Below are 21,947 nucleotides of genomic sequence, written 5' to 3' on the forward strand. Positions count from 1 at the left end.
TCAGGCCGTCATCCCCACCCCTGGAGAGACCACATTCTAGGCAGGCAGCTGATGTTTTTATTGGCGCTACTTTCCAGTCAGCTGGGAAACTGGTCTATTCAGGCCAGCTGCCCTTTCCCCCGTCTGCTTAGGGCGAAAGGCATGGGGTAAGAGGAACAACCTTCAGCAGGGATCCCCTCTGCAGTAGACACTTTGCAGCTGATGCACTCCCCAGCCCGCAGGGGAGAAGAGGCGCCGAGAGGTTTTTGCAGATCCCAGCCTCAGGATTTAGGAGTGGGGGCAGGCAGCAGCATTCCCTCCCCAGGCAATGCAGACGCTAGGCAGCTGGAATGGCCAGTCCAAGCTTGCCCTGCTCCAAAGCACTGAGCTGCTCTCCCAGTGGGTACCAGAGACTTTTTTAACTGGGCTGGGAGAAGAGGCAGGGCCTGGGTAGATCCACAACAACCTCCAGCCTTTTTCTGCCAAGGCTCGGGATACCACCCTACTTCCAAAGATTTGGTTTGGCTTCCAACCCTAGCCAGGCTGGACGCTGGGGAAACTGACTTAAGAGAAGAAGGGGTGAGGAGAAAAAAAAGTTGTAGGGGGAGCAGGGTGGGTGGAGGTTTCCAATATACAGGACCAAAAGCAGCGCAGGGGCTTCACTGGTTCTTATACCCCATTGAAATCACAATACAGGGGACTGGTGGTGATAGTCTTGCCTCAGGCACCTATACTTCCCAACATTCAGTGCAGAAGCAGTATCAGAGTGGTTCAGAGATGTACCGAGGTGTCTCAGGGGGGAACTGGTTCTTCTGTGATGGCTGGAGGGTATAAAAGAGAAACCTCTGCACCTTCCTTCCCAAGGGGCAGTGCCTCTGGCAAGTTCACCCACCTCTGCTCCCACTCCACACTGGACTCTGGGCCCTGACTGACCAGAAATAAAGGCTTCAAAATAAACTGGACTCACAGGTAGGAGGAAAAAGAATGCATTAGGGCCCTGGGAAGCAGTGAAGGCAGCCCTTCAGGGAGTCTAAGTATTCACCCTTCCCCACCCCAGGCTGGATATTACCTGAAGCTCCTGCTTTCACCTATCTGGGTGCTGGAGATGCTTTTAGTGATTTGGGCTATGACCACTGGGGATGGGAGTGTGGGCAGGAGCCAGCTGGGGTGGGGTAGGAAAAGTTATCACTCACAGCGAACAGCCAGGAGAGTGTTTCCATGGCAACAGGACACAGAAGTCACAGTGTAGGGGTGTGTCTCATCCAGCTGCACTGGCTTTGGGAGTCCAGCATCCTCATCCCTCCTTCCCAGTCGACCTCGGGCCCCTTTACCCCAAGAGTACACTTCACCTTCTGCCAAAGAGAACCCCAAGGAGGGAAATGGGAAGAGGACATAGCTTAGGATGCAGCTATCCTAGACTGCCATACTGGTTCAACAAGAGGTTGCTGAGTTCAGCAGCCCTGAGCAGGATAACCCAGTACTGCCCACAAGCCTGCCCTGCCCCCCACCTGCCCCCATAATGCCCATTAATCACCTGCCCCAATGGCTACAGTGAAGGCATCACCACAAGCCACCATTGCTATCCTGATGCCCTGGAGGCCTTGGACTTGACAAGGTGCCCGGCTGACCCGGCGAGCATTGGTGCCCAACTGCCCATGCTGATTGCTGCCAAAAGTGTAGCAGTCACCAGAGGCTATAGAGGAGAGAGGAAAGTAAAAAAGGGGTGTCTTGACTGAGGCCTGGAGGAGGCCAGGAGAACCCATCTCTGGCCTCCTATGCCCAGAATCTACTCACCAGTCACAGCAGCTGAATGAGCAGTGCCCAGGTCCACACTTAGCAGGGGCTCCTGGTCCAGGGGTGTAGAACCTAGTGGTGTGAAGCTCAGGATCTCCTCTACTTGCTGGGGAGGGGCAGCCTCCTCCCCTAAAGAGAGATGGTCTAGGCCAAGCTTGTTGAACCTTAAGGTAGAGCCAGAGCCAAGTCCAACTGACAATTTGTATAGACTGTCCTGCCCCCACATATCTGGGCAGGAGCTAGGAACCAATGGACAGACCCCACCCTGGGTTGAACCCGGCAGCACCCTCAGCCTATCAATTCTGATCCTTGGTGGGAGGTAGGTAACAACAGATGGAGCATTAACAGCCAGGGAGGGTGAGGGGGCAGGCTAGTCAATCCTGGCGCACCTATTTACCTGTTGCTCCCACAAGCCAGGGCTCGGCCATGCACTGTGAGGATCATGGAGGAGTCAATGCCACATACAACACGCTGGGCTTCCTGTCCTGGGGGCATGGGTACCTGCTGGGGGCAGCTGTGGGACTCCCTGGTGCCTACTCCCAGCCGGCCTACAAGGAGAAACCAGGACAGGGCTAGTTTGAGCTTCAGGATTGGTGATGCCAGGATGAGGAAGACACACAAAAAGGAGGTAACTGCATGAAGAATGAATGCTGTTCTTGGCCTGAAATGCCTATTTTTGGCCCCTCAGTGTGTCAGAACCCTTACTCCTCCTTTAAGGCCCTGTTCAGATGCCATTTCTGTCTCCCCCAGGTGGGGTCCCTTGCCATTCCTTGGGTTCCCAAACCTCTGGACCCTGGGTGGGAGCCCTGATGCTGTCTGTCTTCTGTCATGCTGGAGATAGGTTATCTCTCCCTCCACTAGACTGCGTCCCCTAGGAGAACTGGAACCCAACCTAAGTCATCTCTAGTTTTCAATGCCCAGGCTGATACCTGACCCATAGAGAACCACAATAAACATTGCTGGAAACCTCCTTTATGTCATCAACACCTGAAAGAAGCAACTCTTGTTCATCTTGTCTTAGTGCACAGGGGCACAGAGTAGATGTTCAGTGAAGGCTTGCTGAATGAATGAACAGAACTTGGAAAGAGAGGCGAGAATGGGCCATGGGGTGGAAGGTGGGTATGAAGAGGAGCAAATCATGGAGATGAAGCCTAGAGGCTGGAACAGGGTGGAGAGCTTACCACCATCCCCGCGGCCCCAGGCAAATAGTTCTCGCTCAGTAGACAAGGCCAGCACATGAGAGGCCCCACAGGCCACCTGCACCATCTCATAGCCCAGCAGTTTCTCCACAATGGTGGGCTAGAGAGACAGGAAGCAAAGGGAGACTGTGGGCAAGGGGCTGGGATTAGCTGCCTGGCCTCAGTGTTCCCTGTAGACAAGAAATTGGAACTTGCAAATTCTCATGAGATGGCTGTCTCTTTAGCACCACCCCCCCACCCCCACTCCCCCATCCCCCCACCCCTACTCACACAGTGCAACCATCAGAAAAGCCTGGTATCTTGGTACTTCCCTCCATGCTGCCCACAACAGGTGCAGCTTGGGAGCTAACGGGATCTGATTGCTGCGGATTTCCCTGTCGCTAAGCTGGGTGTCAGGTTTCAGATATGGGCCCCTTGCCATCTCCCTGCTTCCTCCTCCTCAAAGGGAAAGCAATACCCACCTGGCTGATGTCATTAAGGCTGCCATGGCCTAGGCACCCATTGCTGCCGCTGCCAAAGGTCATAATAATGCCTCGGTCTGGGGGCAGTGAAGAAAGGAAAGGGAGAGAGATTGGGCTGCTTCTCCAGAAAGACCAGTCCAACCTTGGGTTGGAGGAGCAAGGAAAAGTTGAAGCTAGGGCTGGAAGAGTGGAATAAGGGAGTAAAAGGCAGGCGTCTCTCTTCCCAGGTGTGTAACTTTGGACAAGTGACTTAGCCTCTGAGTGTTAGTTTCCAGATCTGGCAAATGGGGATAACAACTACCTTGCCAGGCCTGTTGTGAAGGATAAAGATTTTATGTAAGTAAAGCCCCTGGTGTGCAGTAACCAGTAGATAGAAGCATTAATTAAACCAGCAGTTTGCAAATGACATGCAATCAGTAAAGCTGCTCTGGGGGGATTTCTCATAAGAGCAGTTCCCTGACCGACCGGAGTCGACTCACCAGTCAGGCAGGCCGTGAAGAGGTCGCCGCAGGCTACGTGCTTGATGGTCACGCCCGACTGGCCCTCCAAGAAACGGGAGACGAACTGGGGATGCTGCTGTTCCACCGCCCCCGGGAGTAGGGTACCGGCTCTCGCGCCTAGGGGCGGGGCCTGCGGAGGGACGGGGAGGGCTTAGGCGGTGCCTGAGCGCCCCCTTCTTCCCGGCGCCCTTTCAGGCGTCCCACCCCGCACCCCGCCTGCTCACCTCCCATAGGATGAGGCGCCCAGAGCGAGTAACGCCAGCCTTCTGCGTGCGTCCCGCTGCTACCTGGATTACCTCTGTGTTAAGCATCGGCAGCCGCAGCGGGGCACTGAGCCCACCGCCCCAGGCGTACACTGACGACAGTGGCGGAGGAATGGCTGGACGTGCAGGTCCCCGGGGAACGCCTGCCGGGATAGCGCATCAGGCCTGTTAAAACTGCTGGGAATGGGGTGGCAACTGTGGGGATGGGCAGTCAATTACAGTTTACCCCTGCATCGAGCGCTGGTGGTCCGGCTTCCTGTGCTGCCTGGGGCCATGGGAGGCCCGGTGGCCAGGGACTTCTCTGCCCTGCAGACAGATGGGGGCCTCAGGACTTGGGCTCTCCCTAGTATTCTCACATGCACAAATGGAAGACTTGTCCTGAGCCGTCCCTGCCCCAGACGTACGGTGCCTACCCCCCCGACCTCCACTGCCCTTTGCCCCACTCCCTGCACAGGCCTCCTCATGCGGACGCTGCCCACGTCGGTGTGGAGGTTGAGCAAGGCGCGAATGCAAAGGGGCTGCGCCATGATGTGGCTGAGTGGTGGCCGCTGTGCGGGCTCCAGGCTGAGCAGACTCAGGACCAGCTGGCGCAGCTCAGAGCTGTACCGGTCAGAGATGGGTGCAAAGGTGCCACTCATGATCTTCAGCACCAGTGCTGGCAGGTTCTGTGAAGGCACCAACCATACTGTGAGGTTGGCCAAAGCCTCAGGCCTGGACTCTTAGGCGGCAGCATCCCCAGCTACTGCCCTGGCTACCTGGTCTGATGGGGTGGTCACAACTTTGGACTCAGGAACCTTTAGTCTGATGAGGGGCCTCCCAGGATGCCAGTGGAGCCAAACCCTGCTTTCAAGAAGCCCTAATAGGGTGGCTGCAGCTAGGTTCCCAGAAACCCTAGGTTTCTTAGGAAAATCCAAGTCTTGCCCTTAGGAGACTCCCTAATCTGAAGGGAGAGCCCTGCCATCAGAAGCCCTCAGTTTAATTGGGGGACCCAAGTGCTACCCTCAAGAACCCATAATCTGAGGGGAGCCCTGGGGTAGTCCTGCCCAGGGTAATCCACCAATCTGATGTGACAGACTGATTCAGCCATAGGAAGAAACACAGAAGTGGTTGGCACCAAGGACTTCACAGGAGGGAGGTAAAGGTTTCCTATTTTTCCCCCAGGGTCGAGGAGGTGCTGGCTTACTCACCGCAGCCTCAAAGGCCCTCTTGAGGCTAGCCAGCTCATAGAGAACACAGCCCAGGGCCCATATGTCACTCTTCTGGTTGTAGGGTTTGCCCTCACACAGTTCAGGGGAGATGTAGCATGGAGTACCCACCACCTGCAGGAGAGAAGCTGCTATTACAGCCCCGGGAAGGGAAGCCCAAGGGCTCTGCCCACAGGCCCACTTGGAGATAGCTGCTCCCAGAAGCATTCAAAGTGCTTCTTCCTGCAGGACCACCCAGCCAGTGGCTAAGGGGCAAAGGACTTGGGTGTGGCAGTTAGATAGGAATGCAGAGTGGGCCTTGGCCCTCAAAATCTCCAGCACCCTTGAGGTCCCCTTCCTGCCCAGGCACCGTGTAGGCCTTGCTCTTGCTGCTAAGGATCTTGGAGATGCCAAAGTCACCAATCTTGACAACCATGCGGTGTTTGTCAAGAAGGATGTTTTGGGTCTTGAGGTCGCGGTGCAGGATGAGGTGGGTGTGCACATGATGCAGTGCGAGCAGGATCTGCACAAAGAAGTGCAGGATGGTCTCCTCCTCCAGCAGAGAATTACAGCGCTTTTGGATGAACTCAGCCAGGGTGCCACCTGCAGCCACAAGGGACTAGTCAAGATCCAAGCTATTCCATACCTGGGACTCTCCTTTTACAAAATGCCCAGATAGGGCAAAAGGCTTGCCAGAGTCACAACTGGGGTCAGAACTCTATACCTCTGACCCTCAGCCAAGCCCCCCATTCCAAGGATGGAAGTTGACTATCTATGTCCACTATGTCTGCCTGTTCCAGAGGGGAGAGGCAGACACTTTCCTTGGGGCCAGGCCACTGCAAAGAGGCTGGCCCACCTGGTGCATATTCCATGGCAATCATGAGGGCCTTGTCCTCCAGGAAATTCTCATAGTACTCAATAACATTGGGGTGGTTGAGGAGCTTGAGGACCTGGCACTCATTTTGGGCTGCCTGCCGCTCTTCCTTGGTCATTTGTTCCACTGGGATCTGCTTGATGATCACCAGCTTCTGGTCAGCCTTGCGCAGGCACAGGTGCACAATCCTGGAGACACAGAGTACAGAGGTGAGCACCAGCAGAGCCTCCAACCACTTATCAGGTAGGGTTGTCCTGGTGACTGGATGTTATTTGGGAGTGGAGGATGGGCACCCAGAGGTCATCTAACTAAGTGGACAGAATACTGAGTTTAGGAGTATGGAGAACTACCACAAACTCTGTGTGAAACCTGTGGAAAGTCACTTATTTAAGACTCAGTTTCCCCACCGGCACATAGAGAAAATTAAAAATAGCCTTGATCCCTTTAAGTTCCCAAAGGCTCTGGAGTTTACTGCCTGGGTTCAAATCCCGGCTTCTCCTCTTACTAGTCCTCTGGTCTTTGATTATGTGATATCATCATCTAGAAAACATAATGGACCTCACTGGGTTATTGAGAGGATCCAATGAGAAAATGCATGTAAGGCACTTAGCACAGTGCCTGGCACATCAAAAACTACTCAACGAACAGAAGCCATTCATATTATTTTCTTCCAGCTCTGCTCTTCTTTCTTGTTCTCCAGTGCATATCCCCGGTGTATAGCCCAGTATTTAGCACATAATAGGAGCTTGATAAGTATCTGCTGAATGAATAGACTATAAGATAATCATCTCAGTATCAAATTTACATTTCCAGCTCAGATCTTTCCTCCAAGCCCAACTTACATATCCAATACCTGCTTTGCATCTCTACCTGAACGGCTCACAAATATCCTAAATATTAACCAGTTCAAAGTAAAACTCTTTATTCCTGCCCCAGAAACCTTTCCTTCAGTCTCCCCCGTCTCAGTAAATGACACTACTAGTTATTAAAGTCAGACACCTGGAATTCATGCCAGAATCGTTCCTCCATTTCACACTAACACATTAGTAAATCCTGTTTCTACATCCAAAATATTGTGAACTCATCCATTTCTCTGTGACCTCTGTGTAACCCTTGGCCAAATAATTTCTTGCCTAGAATACTGCACTAGCCCTCAAAATGGTCCCTTTCACTCATGTCACCCTCAAATCTAAATTCCTCACAGGAACCAGAGTGACATTTTAAAAATGGAAATCATATCAAGACCATTCTTCTGCTTAAACCTCTTCCCGTAGCACTGCAAATAAATTCAACCACTTTACCTCAGCCTACAAGGCCATACTCTGGTCCCCGCCCTCCACGACAATCACATTTATACCATTCTTTCTCTTGTCCGCTATATTCCGACTACGCTAGTGTTTCAGTGTTTTGAATACTCTGGATTCTTTCCCACGTGAGAACTTTCACATATGCTATTTCCTCTGCCTGAAAAGCTCTGCCTTCACCTTCAGACTACTGATCCTCATTTCTCGAGTTTTGGCTTTGAACTTCACCTCTCAGAGTTTTTCTTGACCGCCCCATATAAGTACTCGCTGGTGTCTTACTCTATTGTCACAACTTGTTAATAACTGCTTTAACGTCTTCCTGTTATATAATTCTCCGATAGTCTGTAAGCTCCGAGAGGGAAAAGACCCACCACTGTTTTGGGCTTTACTGTATACACAGAGCCAAGAGCCTGTCAGGTATAGTTGCCGCTCAGTATTTGTTGAATGAGTCAGGAAATAGAACTCTGTCGGGGCGCCGACGGCTGTCGGGGCGTGACCTTCTGAGAGGCGGAGTCTCCCAGCCGGGAATGGGACCGGAAGCCCGGGCGGGGCTTCCCTGAGGGCTCCTACGCCTCGGGGTGGGGCCAACCGGGCAGCGATTTCGCGTTCGGAATTGGCGCTTATTTTCCCTCTTCCCGAGCAGTTTCCTTCCCCAGATCCCTGGCTCACCCGAAGGCACCTCTCCCCACCACTCGGATCCGCTCGTACTTCTCCATCTCGTTTCTCAGTGTCACATTTCCGGAACCCTCCACGCCCAGAGGCAGCGCGTGCGCGGATCCGCCCACTCAGAAGCCTCGCCCCCTACTCTGTAAGATAATTGTAGGGCGGGATAAGGGCGTTAAGGTGTTGGGTCAGTCTAGAGTCTGGCTTTGCGGATTTGGTTGGTCCTTGCAGCGTATCGGTTCTCCTGCGGTTTGCTTCGCTTTTCCAGGGTCCAGGAAATGGGGCGGTGTTCCGTTTCTTGGTGCACTGCTCAGTGGCCAGTACTGTAACCAGCCACATCCCACACACGTGGCCGCATCCGGCCCTTGCAAAACTTACTTAGCTAAGAGGGGTGCCCCGCTCAGGTTGAGAGGGAAGCGAGGACCAACTTCTCGGCCCATTCTTTCGGCACCCCACACTAGCCCGCTAGTGACGCTGTTTCGGAAGGAGAGCAGATTCTAACTGGCACGCAAATGTTAACCGCTACCAAAACTGAACTGAGGGAGTCAGCGCTCTCGGTTGTGGTTCAGGGAGCACGATTAATTTTCTCTTTGACTAGGGAGGGACCTGGGAAATCCCGAGTTGTGTAAGTTGCTTCACCTAGGGAGGACGTGACACTGTCTCCACGCTGTCCGGACTAGTGAGCACCGCGCTCATCAGCACACTGAACTCCCCCTCCCGCCCCAGCATACACAAACCGGCCGCAGGGTAATCTGCCTTCAAAGCTCAACTGGGAGAACCTCCTTGGGAGAAAAATGGACCACTAGCTGAAAGCGTCAGGGAAAGGAGGAAAAACAGGCAATTGGCCGATACGGATTCAAGGTTTCTGCCGAGAAGTAGAGGGCTGCTGGTTGGAACGATTGCCTAGGGTCTTGACCGGAAGTGAGTTTAATTTCAGTTGTCTGTCTCCCAGACGCTTCCTGCTCTTGAACGAGCTCCATAAAAGATGAATTGAAGAGTTGTTAGATGATTAGCTAGGGGATAGCGTCCCTATTTCTGAGTGGGTGAGGAATGTGAGGAAACGTGTTTATGTTCTGCTCCCATCTACAAAGCGTGCCCAAACCTGCCCCCTGTGGAATGACCACTGGAAGGGCCCCATGAGGGTCCCTCAGTTCTGGCTCAGGTCCGTGTTGGCTGGCGGACAAAGCTACCCTGTGAGCAAAGGGGAGCACAGCGGGCGGAAGACGGTCACCAGGGACACTCGTGCTCTCACCTAGAAACCGATCAGGCCTTGGTTGACCCAGGAGACCCACAGGGGTTAATGTGTAACCTTGGAGCCATCGGGAAGGAAAACAAAACCCCTTGCTCTCTGGCTCTCAGGCTTCAGGCTTTCCCTCCCTCTCGCACTTTTTTCTCTCGCCCATTACCCACCTACCTACTCAACGGCTCCTTTCCTCTCCTTTATCACACCTCACACCCATTCCCGGGCTCTCGGCTGCTACTCTGTTCGCTAGTCGGCCTAACTCTTCCCGGAAAGCAACCGCCTGATTCCTCTGGAGGCAGGACAGGATCCTGCGGCACAGTGAGGACAGACTGGCATCTAGTGGCCACGAGTTGTAATTGCTCCAGGCTGCGGGCCTGAAGAGTGAGGGTCACCCCAGTAGCCTGGGTAAATCGGCGGTCTTCCCCGCTCCACCTTCCAGGGAGCCGGGAGAAGAGAGCTGGCACTATCTGAGGAAGGATTCTGACAGCCACTCGGCCCCAGGAGCTCAAGAGCGGGCTGGGAGGAGGGGTGATGATGGATTAGTCAACAGTTTCTAGGCACCGCCTCGGTGCAGGACGCGGTAGAGGCAGGTAAACATGTTCGTCTCTGGCCTGAAGTAGCTAGTGATGTGAGAGAACTGGGTATGGGCAGGTCACTATCCGAGGCGGGGCTCCGACCCCTCCCAGGACCAGGGCTTAAAGGATGTGGGTGTGTGACGGTCCCGCCCAGCTATGCCCAGAAAGCAATTGAGGGTGGAGAGCGAGTTCTCTCTGTATCCGCCCAGGCGGGGGAGCCGGCGGCCTCGGGGAAAGTGGGGAGGCGGGTTAATGAGGCCAAGCGAGCAAGGCGGAACTCCGTCGACAGTCAGAAGGCGCCAGCGAGGAGTGCCGGGGTGGCGGCGTCCCCAGGACTGCCCCTTTCCGCCCTAAGTCCGCGGGAGCCAGGCGGGGCCCTGAAGCCTTGGGCAAATGGGGATCGCGCCCTCCGTGCCGCAGAGGCGCCAGAGGGGCGGGGGCAGAGGCCCGCGGGGAGGGCCGGGAGGAGCTAAGGGGCCTAGAAGGCTCAGCGAAAACTGTGAGGCTGGCGGCGGGCGGGAGAGGCATACGGGGTCGGGTGGCAGGAGAGAGAGCTCTGTTCTCTGCGCAGCCCGAGAAGGCCGCCTAGAGGGTGGACAGACAGACGGCAGGGAGGGCCAGCATGCCCTCACTGCTGCACCCAGCCCTGCCGCTGCTCCTGGGCGCCACGCTGACCTTTCGGGCGCTCCGGCGCGTGCTCTGTCTCCTGCCCCTGCCCGCGCACGTGCGCGCCGACCCACTGCGCACCTGGCGCTGGCACAACCTGCTCGTCTCCTTCGCCCATTCCATTGTATCAGGGAGCTGGGCGCTGCAGTGGTGAGTGCATTCGGGGAGTGAAGGTGGCTAGGGGATCCCGCGTTACTCTCCCCACTACTTACAGGCCGGCTGAGGCCACGCAGCCTCACCTGATTCCCTGTTTGGAATGCTGTCCAACCAGGAGTGGCAGCGGCCCAGGGGTAAATCTCACCTGGGACACGGAAGACACCTGGGTTTCAGCCAAGTCCCTCCTAGCTCCCCAGTCAGCCAATAGCGGGAGCCCAGATTCCCCGGGGATTGGGAAGGGCAGCGGGGGAGCTGAGGGGCCTTGGGAATGCCGAAATGAGCGCCTGCCCTCTTCCCTCCCTTCCAGTATATGGCAGACGCCTGAGATGCTCATCGAAATTGAGACAGCATGGTCGCTTTCTGGCTATCTGCTCGTTTGTTTCTCTGCAGGTGGGTCTTGCCCAGGAAGCATAAAGTAGGCAGAGGGTAAGGAAAAGCTTCTTGTTAAGTCCCCCGTCATGACCATTCCCCATCCCTCCACTAGGCTATTTCATCCACGACACCGTGGACATCGTGGTTAGTCATCAGGCGCAAGCGTCTTGGGAGTACCTCGTTCATCATGTCATGGTGAGAGGCAGGGAATGGGGTATAGGCCCCGTGCTAGCAACCTAGTCTCAGCCCTTTCTGAACCTAGGAGGTAAAGGCCATCATTTAACCCCATGCCCACTGTGTCCTACTTTTCTCATGCTGACACTTGGTTCACCATTTGAGCCCAGTGATGTGTCACCTTATGCAGCACCTCCTTACACTGGCAACTCCACCCAGGGCCAGATCCCATGGGCAAGGATCACAACTACATTGTGTTGAAACCACTGCAAATTATATTCCAAAAGCAAGCAGATAGGGGGGAATTTTCCAGCCCCCAACCTGGTAGCCTTGATACTCCCAGCTGCTTCCAGAAGCCTTAGCACCTGGATTCCCTAACCCATTCTCTCCTTTGCCTTCTAGGCCATGGGTGCGTTCTTCTCAGGCATCTTTTGGAGCAGGTTTGTCGGTGGGGGTGTCCTGACACTGCTGGTAGAGGTCAGCAACATCTTCCTCACCATCCGCATGATGATGAAGATCAACAATGCCCAGCATCTCCTCCTTTACCAGGTCAACAAGTATGTCAACTTGGTCATGTACTTTCTTTTCCGCCTGGCCCCTCAGGCCTACCTCACTCATTTTTTCCTGCGTTATGGGGGCCAGAGGACCCTGGGCACCTTTCTGCTGGGTATCCTGCTCATGTTGGACGTCATGATTCTCATCTACTTTTCCCGCCTTCTCCGCTCTGACTTCTGCCCTAAGCGTGTTCCCAGCCAGCAACTCAAAGACAAATTTTTGACTGAATGAGAGGCAGAGCCTGGGAGGACAAGGACAGCAAACAGCCTCAGACACAAACTGAGATGAGAGCCCCAAGTCTGGGCCGTCTTCTGGGGCCAGACTCTCCAGCTGTCAAGCTTGCACCCACCATTGAAAACACTAATGAAACCACTGTGAAGTCCTTGTCCTTTATTGGCAAGGGGTGAGGGAAGCAGACAGACTGGTTGGACATGGTATATGGGTGCAGAGACTAGGTGCTACCTGAAAAGCCAGCTAACCCACAATGCCCTGAACTGGATGCTAATGAATTTCTAGATAATTGTTTCATACAAAGCCTCTTCCAAGGATAAAGGGGTTTTTGTAAAGCTTGTTGCACCTTACTATTATGATGGTGGCAACTGTAGTTGTCTCCCAGAACTAACCCTAGTCATAAGTATCTCTGCTACCTCAACCCCCCTCCCACCCCAGGATCACAGCAAATATGGTGAGGTGATAAGGCTGAGTGTTCCAACTGGGTGAGCAGATCAAGAGTCTTGCCCAAGCCTTGTTACTTAAGTGCGCACGCATCACAGTATGGCCTCTTTGCAGCCAACTAGAAGTCAACATAAAGACATGAGACATAAATGGAGACAATATTTATATTTAGAATTAGCCAGCTGGATTCAGTTTAGATGATCCCAATCTGAAAAACAAAAGGGAGCTTTGTTACTGGGAGCTGAAATGTCATGGTTAAAAAGCAACAAGAGCACACAGTGAGTGAGGGTAGGACCTAATAAGGATAGGGGTGCAGTCAGTTAAGATTTATCAGCACAAGTCAGGCTTTGGTCACTAATAGACACATCATTTGCACCCAGGGGACGGGTGTTAAGGAGTTTGTAGGGAAAACAGCTTACTTTGTTGGCAACATCCAAAGCATCATAGTCAGGAGCGAGTCGAACATATGCCTTCTTCTCTCCATCAGGCCTAGCATGGAGAAGGAAGTCTTAATCCCTACTGCCTTCACTGTCCCCAAGCCTCCCTTCCCTCCCATTGTCTGGCACATCAGTGGTTCCTTTGTGTATGTCACTCTTTTCCAAATGATTTTTCCATCACTTGTGCAGAGGGGGCTAGTCCACTAAGCCAAATGAAGCCAATTCCCTTCTATGGGCCAACACCAAGGGGACATTTAAGACTTAAATCCAGGTAATTAGACATAAATTGTATTTTACTCTAGGGCCTGGCTCTGTTAGAGGCAGGGATCAAGAAAAATGAACACTAACTCCATATACCAAGCCCTAGAAAGCAGAGCAACTGATGTTTCCTCAGAAGTCCATATTCCATAGGACTGTAATTACAGCAGGGGCTGCTTATTCCTCTAGGCTTACACACTGTAAAACTTACTTCTGACCCCAAAAACAGTATCAAGGAATTTCATGTAATTCGTGTTACCTGGCTCCTGACTAAGGGGTAGTTACCCAGCCCCTTTCCCCATCCCAGAGGGCCCCCACTCACCTGATCAGGGTGTTGACCTTGGCCACATCAATGTCATAGAGCTTCTTCACAGCCTGTTTGATCTGGTGCTTGTTGGCCTTAACATCCACAATGAACACAAGTGTATTGTTGTCTTCTATCTTCTTCATGGCTGACTCGGTGGTTAGGGGGAACTTGATGATGGCATAGTGGTCAAGCCTGAAGCAGCAAAATGGTGTCACCTGCCCTGGGCCCAGTAGAAGAAAGCATGGGCCCTCTTTTGGAGCCCAAGGCCAAGAGAACCCAGGTGCATCAGACAATGAAGTAGCAATCATTCTGTCAGACTTTGGTCGCTTAACAGTGTCATCACCTGCACCCTGAAACCTAAGAGACCTGGAACCTCAGCCTGGGTACAAACCTCATGCACTTTCATTTGAAGGGCTTTTCATCCATTAAGCAATTAAAGGATCATCTCTGAGTTACAGACCCCTTTATCCTTTATTTGCTCTCAACATTTCTAAAGGGCAAACCTCTGGAAAAAAAATGGAAACTCGAGGGGTTAAACTTACCCTAAAAGCACAAAGCTAAAACTATGGAATCTTGAAACCCAGGATAGGGTGCCAAAGAATACTGATGCTTCTCTGAGGCTGGAGAGATGTTTCTGCCCTGTCTGGTTGCTGAAAACTGCCTTGAGGGCCGACCATCAATTCTTGAGAGAAACTTTTTTATTTACAGCTCAAGTTAAACTTACAGTGGCTTGGACACACCTACAACACAAGCTTTCCCCGTGAAATTGAGAGGCAAGTTTCTGTTCACCTGGACACTACCTTCCTGTTTCGAAGCTAGAAGTCAGTCTCACTTTTCATCACACTAAATTCTAGGTCCAAATGGACCAGTCAAGTCCTTTCCCCAACGGACACAACCCACTCTGCCTTTTTCTTAGCAAACAGTGGGAGGGCAAGAAACCCACTGCTGTCAACTACAGCCATGGCTCTAATCTGTGGTCCCTAAGGTCAGTTATTACCTGTAGCATGACACCACTTAAGTACCCTAACCTCCTGCCCATTTTCCCATTACCTTCCATACACTGTTACAGACCTTCACTGTTCAATACAGATGAATAAATCTCCTTATCAATCTAGACTCATCCCACATCCTCACCCTCAAGGATAGTATCCCAGGTAATAGGTGTTAAAAAGGCACAAACTAAACCTGGAACTCTAAAACAAAGACCGCTTCTCTCAGTCCTACTTTACCCTCCCAGGTTAAGTAGACCTTTAATACCGGGATCACATATGAAGCAATAATAACCCAACAATCAACCTTAACAGTGTCTCTGAGTTGTTTTAAACAATTCCTGCCAATGTTGTAAAAACGTCTCTTAACGTCTTCTCACACTTCCATTAGAGAAGCACACCACGTATGGGCATGTCTTTAGGGAACTGTTGGCTAGGTTTGGTAAATTTCCAAATTACCAATGGAGGATACCCAAATATCTTTTCACGGGTACAGGGCAGTACTGACTTGTTTCTCCTGGGGGCGCTCTTCCGAGGGTATTTGGGCTGCCTTCGGAGACGCAGTGTCTTGGGCCGTCTGAAGGTAGGTGACGTGCGTATCTTCTTTTTTTTGTGGGTGTGGACGCCTTTCAACACAGCTTTCTTGGCCTTCAAAGCTTTTGCTTTCGCTTCAGCTTTGGGAGGGGCAGGAGCTGAAAGGGGTAAAGAAAATACGGCGCAGATTTAAGGAATAGATCACTTCCGGCCCCCAGACAGGTAGTGGGTGCCTCAGACCACGCGTGCATCAGTGGTTCCTTTGAAAACATCACAAGTCTCAGGAGGTTAAAGTTTTTCCATCATATGCACGACACTGGGGGGAGCTTGGAATATCGCCAGGGACACCACTAAGAAAAAAAGGAACTAGCAATGACGGAACGCTTGATATTTGCCAGGACGAGCGCTAGTTTTATGCGTACCGTCGTCGCGCAACCACCCTGGAGATATGTTAGCTCCCCAAAACTAATAGTCTGGCTACACCTAGGTGGTGCCGGCTGGGCTTGCGTCCCCAACGTCGACGGGAGCCGAGCCCATGCGGCTAGGACCACGCGCGCCGCAGGGTGGCCGAAACACAAGCAACTCCGGAACAAGACACTCCAATGTTTAGTTCAGCCACCATCCTCCTAGTTCGTTCACTCTGCGGGGACCCCAAGCCAGCCAGCAGCGGTACCCCCCAATCCCAGCACACACCTTCCTTCTTTGCTTTCGGCGCCATCTTCGTGAAAAGGGTTTCCAATACCCGTTCTCACGGGCTTATAGAGCCAAGTCTCACCGAAGCCTCGCGATGTTTCTTACTTAAATCTAATTGCATAATGTACAGCGCGGCGCCGGTCGGGAATGGTAGTTAGGTTTAAGTTCCTTGCGAGAGGGACTAAGCATGCGTCACCCCTCCCCTAGTAAGACAAAAGCTTCTTGGGGGTTGTAGTTTTTTGGAGACGGGTTTATTTTTCGCGCCCGGTGGCACCTTCCAGCTCCTGTCTGGTCCTGACCTATTCTCATCTTGAGCAACTTCAGGGGAGGGAACTGCAACTCCAGGAGACGGTTAACGCTGCAAACTGTAATGAATATAGTTAGATTGACTTGAGGAGAGTGAAGCTAAGTTCTAGAATGTTAGAGCAGAATTTGTTTGGTACAATTATCTCAGACAACATCTACGAAAATTGATGTCCAGAGAGGAGCATGGCTTATCAAAAACAGTGATTTGGTGGCAGAAAAAAAGTCTAGTATGGGGAGGAGGAAGGTGTCAGAGGAGGTAGAAGGTGGCCACATCTGGTCTTCTCTACCTGTGACTTATATTTCGTGAGTTTTCCTGATAATACTCTTGAAGAAGAAACTAATATTCCAAACACCAACGCATAGATTTCTCGAGAATTCGCTACTTCTTGTGAATAATTTCGTTCACAGCCTCTGTCCTTTAAGTAGTCTTCCCTTCCCTGATCCAGTCATCTTTGCATCCTCAGATTCAGTTCCTGACAGAACAAGGTTTAATAATGGTCAGGTTTGTTTCTCTGAGGGTCTGTGTCTACTGTACCTCCACCTCGCTGTTTCTGTCTTCCCCTACCCATCTTGGAAGCCGATTTCCCCTTTGATGGTGAGATTTGTAGTGTGCTATCCCCTCTTCTATCCTGCAGAACTGCAAAACGGAAAAGTCCTAGGGGGAAAGATTCCAATGGTGTCAGAAAGAACGCCCATACCAGAGGGGAGTCCCCATTCCCTGTAGCGGTGACCTCTCCAAAGGGCGAGTTCCGGGTGCACTTAGACCTCCTCTATCCTCCGTCGAGCTAGGCATCTTGATCTTCAGCCTCCCACCCCTCAATCTACACGGCAGCCTTGGAAGAAGAGACACTAGACTTCGAACGTCTCTATCCTCGGTGGGTATCCCGTTTCGACCCTGGCACCCCCCCTACGCTCTCCCACCGCCCCAATCTTCCAGGGAGAAGGGCGAACGGGGGCAGACTCCAGGAGTCACGTCTTGGGCCTGGAGTTGAGGAGGGAAGCGCCGCCTCTCCTTGGGCCCCTTTTCTCTCCCTTTCCCCTCCCCTCCGGTTCCTTGAGCAGCCAGATGCTGCGCTGCAATCACCGATTCCCCACTACCAATTCGGCTGGGTAAGGGTCCTCATGGAGGCGCAGCCCGGCACCGAGGTGCAGGGAAGAACGACCTGGGTATCCCGATGTGGGCAAGTTCCAGGCTGGGCCGGGGCGGTCCTGGTGCTGGGTGAGGCTTCTGGTTGGGGAGCCTGAGCTAGGGCAGCGCAGAGGGGAGAAGAGGGGGAGACCGGGACGGGTTGCGCGGCCTGGAGAGGGGCGGAGAGCGGCCCTTCTCCAGGAATTTCCGGGGATCATGTTACAGCGCTTGCAGAGGGAGCGAAGAGTGGGACGCGAGGCCCTGCAGCAGACGGCCCCTCGCCCCCTCCTCCAGCAGCCCTAGGGCTTTGCAGCGTCGTCCCAAGCCCACACTGACCCCGTGTGGCCAGGACGCTCCGCGCCCCCTGGCCTCTCTGTTATGGTAGGGTCGCCTCAACCCCGAGCTGTCGGGTCTCCGAGGCCCCGAGTTATTGTAGGAACTATCCGGCCCCGAGTTATTGTAGGATCTGCGCGGTCTCAGTCCCCCCGGGACGGGACTCTTCGCTCCCATTTGGCGGTCGAGGGGTCTCCCCGCCCCCGAGTCGACCTCGGGACGCCCCGTGCCCGGGTGATTGTGGGTTCGCCCCAGCCCCGGGTGATTGTGTCATCCCCGTGGCCCGCGGTGGTCGTAGCGTCCCCGAGGCCGCGGGCTCCCGTAGGCTCCCCGTGGCCCCGAGTTATAGTTGGGACACCTCGGTCGCGGGTGATTGTCGGATCCCCACCGGCCCGCGTCGCTGGGGCGGTTCAGGCCTCCGCGGCTTCTCAGGGCGCCCCGCAAGGAGGAAGGAGAGATGAACATACTGGCGCCGGTGCGGAGGGACCGCATTCTGGCGGCGCTGCCCCAGGTAGGCTCCAGGGCCACGTCGGGCTTCGGGCTGCGGTGGAGTGTGGGCGGGGAGGAGGCGGCACCATACCAGTAAGAGGCTTGGGCGCAGCCCTGCCTCCCTGCGAGGCCTGCTGCTTCTGGGTGGTCCCCTCCCCACCCCCAGCCCCGGGCTGCTCCGCTGCGGGACTTGGGCCAGGAGTGGGTGAGTCCCATTCCCTTCTGTCCCTCTCAGTGCCTGAGGAAGGAGGCCGCTTTGCACGTGCATAAGGACTTCAACCCCCGCGTCACCTGTGCTTGCCAGGAGCGCCGGACAGGCACCGTGGGGTAAGTTTAAGACACCTGAACAAAGAAAACAAGTTCCAGGAAACCCCGTAGTCATAGCCAGGGTATCCAGCCACGCCTCTGGGGCTCCATTTTAGCCTCCCCCAGCGTTATTATTCCCCCTTTTTATGCCCCGGTGTTCTCCCCTTTCTTCTTAGCAAGGTTGTGGTGAGTCCTTTGAGATGAGTGGGATGTCAGTTTGAGATGGTATCCAACATCGGGGTAGTCTCCTGCTCATCTTCTCACCTCCATCTATTTGACCCCCTGGGCATGGGTTGTGCCTACAGGATGAGGCCCATTGTCGGTAAAAAAAATACTAATAACTGGTACCACCATTAATTGAGCATTTACCGTGTGCTGGATAATATGTTGGGTACTATTAGTGTCTTTTATTGCCTGGAAAACACTTATCACTTTTAAGATGTGTCCTTTTAACATCCAGAGATGTTAAAATGTGGGGGTGGGGGAGATAGGACTCAAAATGTAGGACATTTTACCTCATTTTAACCTTCACAACAACCCCATAAAATATATACTAAATTTCCACTTAACACTTGTTGAAACTGAGGCCCAGAGAGGCTAAATAACTTGTCCTAAGTCACACAGCTAATAAGTGTAACATGTAGGCTTCACATTCATGTCTCTGTGATATTGAAGCACAAAAACAGTCCTGAGCACATCTGTCTAGGCAATCTGCCTGGGAGGCCTGGTGTCTGTAGTAACCTCAGCCTTGGTGTAGCTAACTTGGTGGACCTAGTAGGGAGCATTAGATTCCTAGGGTGAAGAGCTAGTACCACTTCTCCTGCCCACTCTTGTGTCCAGCAGATTTAAGATCTCCAAGGTCATTGTGGTGGGGGACCTATCGGTGGGGAAGACTTGTCTCATTAATAGGTAAGAGGGTACTGGAGCTGACCTGGGTTGGGCTGGACAGGGTGAAGCCAGGCCTAGCCAGGTGGTCTGGGCTCAGGGCCAGAGCATCTGTGTGCCCTCAGGTTCTGCAAAGATACCTTTGATAAGAATTACAAGGCCACCATTGGAGTGGACTTTGAGATGGAACGATTTGAGGTGTTGGGCATCCCCTTCAGTCTGCAGCTGTGAGTGCTTCTCAACCCTTTTCAGCCATCCCTCCCCTCAGCACCTATATACCTCATCTCCTGGGTCCCCTGCCCCCATACCTGTGTTTCACCCCCTCCTTCCTCCCAGCTGGGATACTGCTGGACAGGAGAGGTTCAAATGTATTGCATCAACCTACTACCGAGGAGCTCAAGGTAAGGGTCTGGGTGAAGTGGGGGAAGTGGGTGCTCCAACCCCTAATCCAGGGCTGGGGGGATTGTGGCAGAGCTAGTAGTAGTGTCTTCCCTGCAACCTGGGGTTGTTTTTGACACTCTTCCAGCCATAATCATTGTCTTCAACCTGAATGATGTGGCCTCCTTGGATCATACCAAGTATGTGGGGTTGCTGAACTATAATGGGGGCTCAGAGAAGAGAGGGTTTAGAAGAGGAGTGGTCTTTCTGGGCATGGTAGGGAAGGAGAAGAATGCATCTGCGACCAGAGAGAGGGTAAATGGGCATAGGAGCATGAGCAGGAGGAGCCGGTCCAGCTCACTCCCTGCTCACTGTCCACCATCTGTGGCAGGCAGTGGCTAGCTGATGCACTCAAGGAGAACGACCCTTCCAGTGTGCTTCTCTTCCTCGTGGGTTCCAAGAAGGACCTGAGTGTGAGTGTTCCAGGGGGGAACTCCCCAACTTGTTGAGGGAACCCCCCATTTGACTCTGACTTTCCCTCAGACTCCTGCTCAGTATGCACTAATGGAGAAAGATGCACTCAAGATGGCCCACGAGATGAAGGCTGAGTACTGGGCAGTCTCATCTCTCACTGGTGAGTCAGAGGCTTTGGGCCTTCTGCTGTGGCATTCCTGCCTACCTGGCCTCTCACTCCTACCCCTTCAGCTGTGCCCAATGACCCCAGGCTTGGAAGTGCCCCAGAGCACCCTTCTGGTCCCTGTGTCAGGTGAAAATGTCCGGGAATTCTTCTTCCGTGTGGCAGCATTGACCTTTGAGGCCAACGTGCTGGCTGAGCTGGAGAAATCAGGGGCCCGGCGCATTGGGGATGTTGTCCGTGAGTGCCCACCTGGTTGAGGGTGGCAGAGAGGACCTAGGGGAACCTCTAATCCCTGCTTCACATATTTCCTACCCTTCTTCAGGCATCAACAGTGATGACAGCAACCTCTATATAACTGCCAGCAAGAAGAAGCCCACATGTTGCCCCTGAGGGTAAGGGGACTGTCCAGAGACTGCCCAGCCCTGGGGCACTGTGTCATGTTGACTTTCCCAGAGCTTGACCCCTGGACATTTGCACTGATTGTTTTTCCAGACCAAAGAGCTGCCTGTTGGTGGCAGGACCCCCAGAGTAGCTGAGACCATGCATGCTAGTCACTTCCTGCCCCCAGACACCATGCCAAAAACTGGATGCCCCCCCCATGCAGGGGGTTGCAAGGGTGCCCGGCAGTGGGGAGGTGGTCCTTACTGCTTTTGCTCAGCCTGCTGGGGCCCTTTGGGTATGTGGATACTTAATAACCCCAGCCTCACACTGTGCCTTATCCATTAAAGTCTCTGTTAGCAGTTTGGAGGCTGGAGTCCTTTGTTGGGGATGGGCAGGGGTGTATGTCTATCTTGGGACTGGAGAATTCTGCTGGGATTCTGGCAGTCCTTGGCCCCTGGGCAGGGCTCAGGAAGGAGGAAGCTCAGGGACCAGGTTTGGGGGCCTGCACTGGACCTTCACGGAATGAGATCTGAATGGTTGGCTTTGAGAGCCCTTTCCTTTGGTTCCTTCCCCCAACTGTGTCCTACTTGGTGCCTTTTCCCAAATTTCTACCACTGGATAGTACCATTGCTTTCTTTTTTTTTTCACTCTTTTCCTTCCTCTCTTTAAAAAATGAGGGGAACACAGTGAGATTGAGCTTTGAATGCATTTTGGGTTGACCAGGAGACCCAGGGAGAGTAGGGGCTGGCTCTTATTCAGAAGAATACTAACCATATTAGTAATACAAACTTAAAATTATGAATAGCATCTTTTGACATTTTGAAACATAATGAATTAAATTTGACAAAATATTAAACACTTTTCCCTCTTAAAAAAAAAGATGTGTTATAATAACTCTTTGGGTGAAGCGTATTTAAGATCCTGGCTGTATGTCGACATCTTTGTTGGGCGGTATTTTCCCTGGGGCAGGGCGCCCCATGGGGGCTTGGAGGGAACGTTGGGAGGTGTCGACAGCTTGTCCTCATCCGAGAGCTAGGCCCCTGCCTCTTGCAAAGAGGGCTGTGGGTGGACAGGGAACCCGGCCCCCAACCAAACCTGGTGGGACCTAAGAAACGCCGGAAGGCGGGGGCGTGGCGGGGGAGCTGGAAGCGGTACCGCCCGCCCGGGTTGGGGGCGGGGCTAACAGTCGCTAGGGGTTCCGAAAGGTTGGGAGGGGCCCGGTCCCAGGCGTGAGCTTGAGAGAATGGC

The 21,947-nt window shown here is 53.3% G+C and overlaps 4 protein-coding genes, 1 long non-coding RNA gene and 4 other non-coding genes across 20 annotated transcripts; 3 read left to right on the forward strand and 6 right to left on the reverse strand.

The window, feature by feature from the left end:
• Positions 1-34: 34 nt before the first annotated feature.
• On the reverse strand, positions 35-8,357 carry NEK8 (NIMA related kinase 8). Of its 5 annotated transcripts, none has more exons than XM_036889792.2 (15): positions 8,228-8,357; positions 6,237-6,442; positions 5,751-5,983; positions 5,384-5,515; positions 4,653-4,861; positions 4,423-4,502; positions 4,158-4,339; positions 3,913-4,063; positions 3,434-3,510; positions 2,955-3,072; positions 2,171-2,321; positions 1,774-1,937; positions 1,514-1,672; positions 1,173-1,331; positions 35-800 (listed from the first exon to the last, which is right to left on the reverse strand). In XM_036889792.2, the coding sequence occupies exons 1-15, from the start codon at positions 8,272-8,274 to the stop codon at positions 772-774; spliced, it is 2,097 nt and encodes a 698-aa protein (XP_036745687.2). In that variant the 5' UTR covers positions 8,275-8,357; the 3' UTR covers positions 35-771. The 5 variants fall into 5 exon arrangements, with proteins under 5 accessions (XP_036745687.2, XP_036745683.2, XP_036745688.2 ...); XM_036889788.2 differs by having other exon boundaries at positions 35-903; XM_036889791.2 differs by having other exon boundaries at positions 700-907.
• On the forward strand, positions 2,279-3,906 carry LOC118914672 (uncharacterized). Of its 2 annotated transcripts, none has more exons than XR_005025712.2 (3): positions 2,279-2,401; positions 2,795-2,888; positions 3,661-3,906. It is a non-coding gene; the product is annotated as an uncharacterized LOC118914672 (long non-coding RNA). The 2 variants fall into 2 exon arrangements; XR_005025713.2 differs by having other exon boundaries at positions 2,290-2,401; positions 2,524-2,888.
• Positions 8,227-12,334, forward strand: TLCD1 (TLC domain containing 1). 4 transcript variants are annotated; one of them, XM_036889810.2, is made up of 5 exons: positions 8,227-8,366; positions 10,611-10,855; positions 11,169-11,251; positions 11,346-11,428; positions 11,810-12,334. In XM_036889810.2, the coding sequence occupies exons 2-5, from the start codon at positions 10,662-10,664 to the stop codon at positions 12,191-12,193; spliced, it is 744 nt and encodes a 247-aa protein (XP_036745705.2). In that variant the 5' UTR covers positions 8,227-8,366; positions 10,611-10,661; the 3' UTR covers positions 12,194-12,334. The 4 variants fall into 4 exon arrangements, with proteins under 4 accessions (XP_036745705.2, XP_057357089.1, XP_036745706.2 ...); XM_036889811.2 differs by lacking the exon at positions 8,227-8,366 and adding an exon at positions 8,840-9,096; XM_036889809.2 differs by lacking the exon at positions 8,227-8,366 and adding an exon at positions 9,948-10,092.
• A 453-nt stretch (positions 12,335-12,787) lies between these two features.
• Positions 12,788-16,011, reverse strand: RPL23A (ribosomal protein L23a). Its single transcript, XM_036889812.2, has 5 exons — positions 15,856-16,011; positions 15,137-15,320; positions 13,655-13,831; positions 13,057-13,126; positions 12,788-12,845 (listed from the first exon to the last, which is right to left on the reverse strand). The coding sequence occupies exons 1-5, from the start codon at positions 15,878-15,880 to the stop codon at positions 12,831-12,833; spliced, it is 471 nt and encodes a 156-aa protein (XP_036745707.1). The 5' UTR covers positions 15,881-16,011; the 3' UTR covers positions 12,788-12,830.
• On the reverse strand, positions 12,947-13,014 carry LOC118914709 (small nucleolar RNA Z17). The gene has a single exon (XR_005025728.2). It is a non-coding gene; the product is annotated as a small nucleolar RNA Z17 (small nucleolar RNA).
• Positions 13,200-13,261, reverse strand: LOC118914706 (small nucleolar RNA SNORD42). Its single transcript, XR_005025725.2, has one exon. It is a non-coding gene; the product is annotated as a small nucleolar RNA SNORD42 (small nucleolar RNA).
• LOC118914708 (small nucleolar RNA Z17) lies at positions 13,919-13,989 on the reverse strand. Its single transcript, XR_005025727.1, has one exon. It is a non-coding gene; the product is annotated as a small nucleolar RNA Z17 (small nucleolar RNA).
• On the reverse strand, positions 15,408-15,474 carry LOC118914703 (small nucleolar RNA SNORD42). Its single transcript, XR_005025722.1, has one exon. It is a non-coding gene; the product is annotated as a small nucleolar RNA SNORD42 (small nucleolar RNA).
• Positions 16,012-17,042: 1,031 nt separating the features above from the next.
• On the forward strand, positions 17,043-21,063 carry RAB34 (RAB34, member RAS oncogene family). Of its 4 annotated transcripts, none has more exons than XM_036889805.2 (11): positions 17,043-17,271; positions 18,038-18,134; positions 18,348-18,439; positions 19,259-19,327; positions 19,429-19,530; positions 19,640-19,704; positions 19,830-19,881; positions 20,073-20,154; positions 20,225-20,315; positions 20,448-20,555; positions 20,641-21,063. In XM_036889805.2, exons 1-11 carry the CDS (start codon positions 17,228-17,230, stop codon positions 20,706-20,708), a joined length of 870 nt encoding a protein of 289 aa, XP_036745700.1. In that variant the 5' UTR covers positions 17,043-17,227; the 3' UTR covers positions 20,709-21,063. The 4 variants fall into 4 exon arrangements, with proteins under 4 accessions (XP_036745700.1, XP_036745702.1, XP_036745701.1 ...); XM_036889807.2 differs by having other exon boundaries at positions 20,484-20,555; XM_036889806.2 differs by having other exon boundaries at positions 19,262-19,327.
• Positions 21,064-21,947: the final 884 nt, after the last annotated feature.

This window comes from Manis pentadactyla, chromosome 4 (genome assembly GCF_030020395.1).
Source record: "Manis pentadactyla isolate mManPen7 chromosome 4, mManPen7.hap1, whole genome shotgun sequence".
In the NCBI taxonomy this organism is placed as follows: Eukaryota; Metazoa; Chordata; class Mammalia; order Pholidota; family Manidae; genus Manis; species Manis pentadactyla.